Here is a 2,589-nt window from a genome sequence, read left to right on the forward strand (position 1 = left end):
CCGAACAATGGAGGCCAAAAACAATCCCCTCCCGAGGTAAAGACGGTGAATATGATCTATGCCACACATATACCTAAGGAGAGGAAACCCGCACTTCGGGATGTCTACGCCGCAGAGTCTGTCCCGAAATTTAACCCATGGTCGGGTTGCCCGATCACCTTTGACCGCTGGGACCATCCGACCAGTCAGCTTGCTCGTGGAGACAGTCGTTCTTTATACAAACTATTTAACAATTGACAGCTGAACCGAACAATTTTTTTTTCAATCATTGTCAACCACGTACTGAAATAGATAATTCAACTATATATATTAGCTAGTGAAATAAAAAACATTACTGAGCCAAAATTTAGTGTACTGGAAATTGGGGGTGCATGTTATTAACGAGTAGTGTCGTGGAAGTCACAAGTTTAGAAATTACTTCCTCCGTCCCACCACTGAATTTTTTTAACCAAGTCCAATGGCACCACTATAGTTCTTGGTTTATCGCGTGACATTATACCTTTTTTGTAGTGTATTACAATGACATTATACCTTACTTCCACTTGCTGGTTTACAGTTTCGACCATGCAAGTTCCCAGGTATAGCCATAAACATTTTTTCACAAGTATCAATTGCTTGCACCAAACTGCTTTCTACTTATACACTCCCTCTGTTCCTAAATATTTGTCTTTCTAGACATTTTAACAAGTGACTACATACGGAGCAAAATGAGTGAATCTACACTCTAAAATATGTCTACATACATCCGTATGTCTAGAAAGACAAATATTTAGGAACGGAGGGAGTAATTTGCATTAAGCAATCGGTGCTAGTCCAAGAAAATAGAAGGTCTTGTTCATACGGTCTTCCATTTCAATTCGACGAATTTGTTTCCACGGATCGCCAGAAGCAATCAGCAAGGAACAAGGATCCTAGCCCCCCAACCCTTAAATTCACAGGCACGTACATATATACACAAGCAGAATTCGGGTAGAGGAAGCAGATCCTACATCAGGAGAGAGACGGGGCATTAGGAGACTGAACCGTCCGAGCGGATCCCCACCTCAGCAGACCCTGGGGACGAAGCGCAGCGCGGCGACGCGGGCGGCGAGAAGCCCCGCGAGCCTCCGCACGGCAAACTGGGTGCAGTTGGAGAGCGCGATGAGGCACATGAGCTCGTAGATCACGCCGAGCGCCACCTCCGCCGCCGATCGGCGGGGGGCGGGGACGTCGGGCTCCGATGAGTCCCAGCCTTGACCAGATCCGGACCCGAAACCATGGTTCCACCCGCCGCCGCCGCCGCCGCTCCCGCCACTGCCGGGTCCGAAGGGGCCCTCCCCGTCATCGCCGCCCGCGCCGGAGATGGTCTTGGAACGGCGGGTGCGCGCGCGGCGGCGGACGGTGGCCGAGGCCGAGGCGGAGGCGCGGCGGCTGATGGTTGTGGTAGCGGAAGAGGTGGCGTGGGGGCGGAGGAGCACCGGCTTGGCTGGCGGGGAAGAGCCGGCGGTGGCCGTGGCGGCTGAGATCTCCATGGTTGGTGGCCGGCGGGCTAGGGTTGTGTGTGGAGGAAGGCACGCGATCGAAGGTGGGGGGAACGTGGGCTCGCGGCTGCCTCGTGGGGTTTGGTTTTCGGAATCAATAACTCCCGAACGTCCTATCTTTTGCAATCTCGTCCCGAACTCCCTTGTTGTCGTTCGATCCCCCGCACATATCTTGGCGCACGCGAACTAGCCACGTCATCCCAGCTACTCGTTCGGGACGAGATCGAGGTCTCCCGAACGCCCCCACTCCCACCCCCACCCTCATTCTGCCTCATCCATTCCTCCTCACTCTCCAGTCTCCACACACATCTTGCGCGCTGAGCGCCCTAGCATGAGCTAACCGCCTCTCCCTACGGCGCCCGGTGACCGTCGACGAGCGCCGCGAAATCCCTTCTAAGCCGCCCCGTGCTGCTCCTCTTTTCTCTTGCTCGGAAATTCGCCGAGGACGGTAGGGATGGCGAGCTGCAAGGGGGGCAGCAGATAGCGGCGGCGCTTTGAGGATGCCGCCGTCGCCCGGGAGCTCCGCTCCTGCAGGAGCTAGGGCATCGCCTACGCTGCGCAGCTCGACAAGGCGGCCGCAGAGGAGAAGTTCAACGGCGCGATGGCTCTGGGACGGGGCGTGGCAGTTTGGGGCGGACGCGACGGCTCCGGGACGGGGCACGGAGGTTTGGTGCGGGAGCGACGGCTCCGGGATGGGGCACGACGGTTTGGGGCGGGCGCGACGGCTCCAGGACGGGGCACGGCGATTTGGGGCGGGCGCGACGGCAGTCTGTGCTCAAGGAGCAGCGCGCCGTGGCCGGCCCGCTCTAGGCCGGAACCGGGCGAGTCGCCGCGCCGTTGACAGGGCGCTCTTGGGTTCTCCAGGAGCCTGAGGCGACCGAGGCGCCGCCCAATTTTCGCAACGCGAAGTGCCAGATGATATGGCAGCCGCAAGATGTTTGCTGGGGTTCATCTCACTGATTGCTCTTCCTCGGGGCATTGTGCTTCACTGCTCCGCCGGTGGATCTGCCAAGCTTCACAAAGCCAAGCTGTGACGAGATGAGCATCATCCTCGCCTACGTCCGATTGT

General features: G+C 57.1%; 1 protein-coding gene across 1 annotated transcript; it reads right to left on the reverse strand.

The window, feature by feature from the left end:
• Positions 1-768: 768 nt before the first annotated feature.
• LOC109778318 (uncharacterized) lies at positions 769-1,725 on the reverse strand. The gene has a single exon (XM_040386610.3). The coding sequence runs from the start codon at positions 1,509-1,511 to the stop codon at positions 1,044-1,046; it is 468 nt and encodes a 155-aa protein (XP_040242544.1). The 5' UTR covers positions 1,512-1,725; the 3' UTR covers positions 769-1,043.
• Between the last annotated feature and the right edge of the window lie 864 nt (positions 1,726-2,589).

This window comes from Aegilops tauschii, chromosome 1, assembly GCF_002575655.3.
Source record: "Aegilops tauschii subsp. strangulata cultivar AL8/78 chromosome 1, Aet v6.0, whole genome shotgun sequence".
NCBI classification, from domain to species: domain Eukaryota; kingdom Viridiplantae; phylum Streptophyta; class Magnoliopsida; order Poales; family Poaceae; genus Aegilops; species Aegilops tauschii.

What these genes read in the sequence shown, in the direction of transcription:
- LOC109778318 (XM_040386610.3), bottom strand. Translation starts at nt 1,511, where the DNA reads ATGGAGATCTCAGCCGCCACGGCCACCGCCGGCTCTTCCCCGCCAGCC.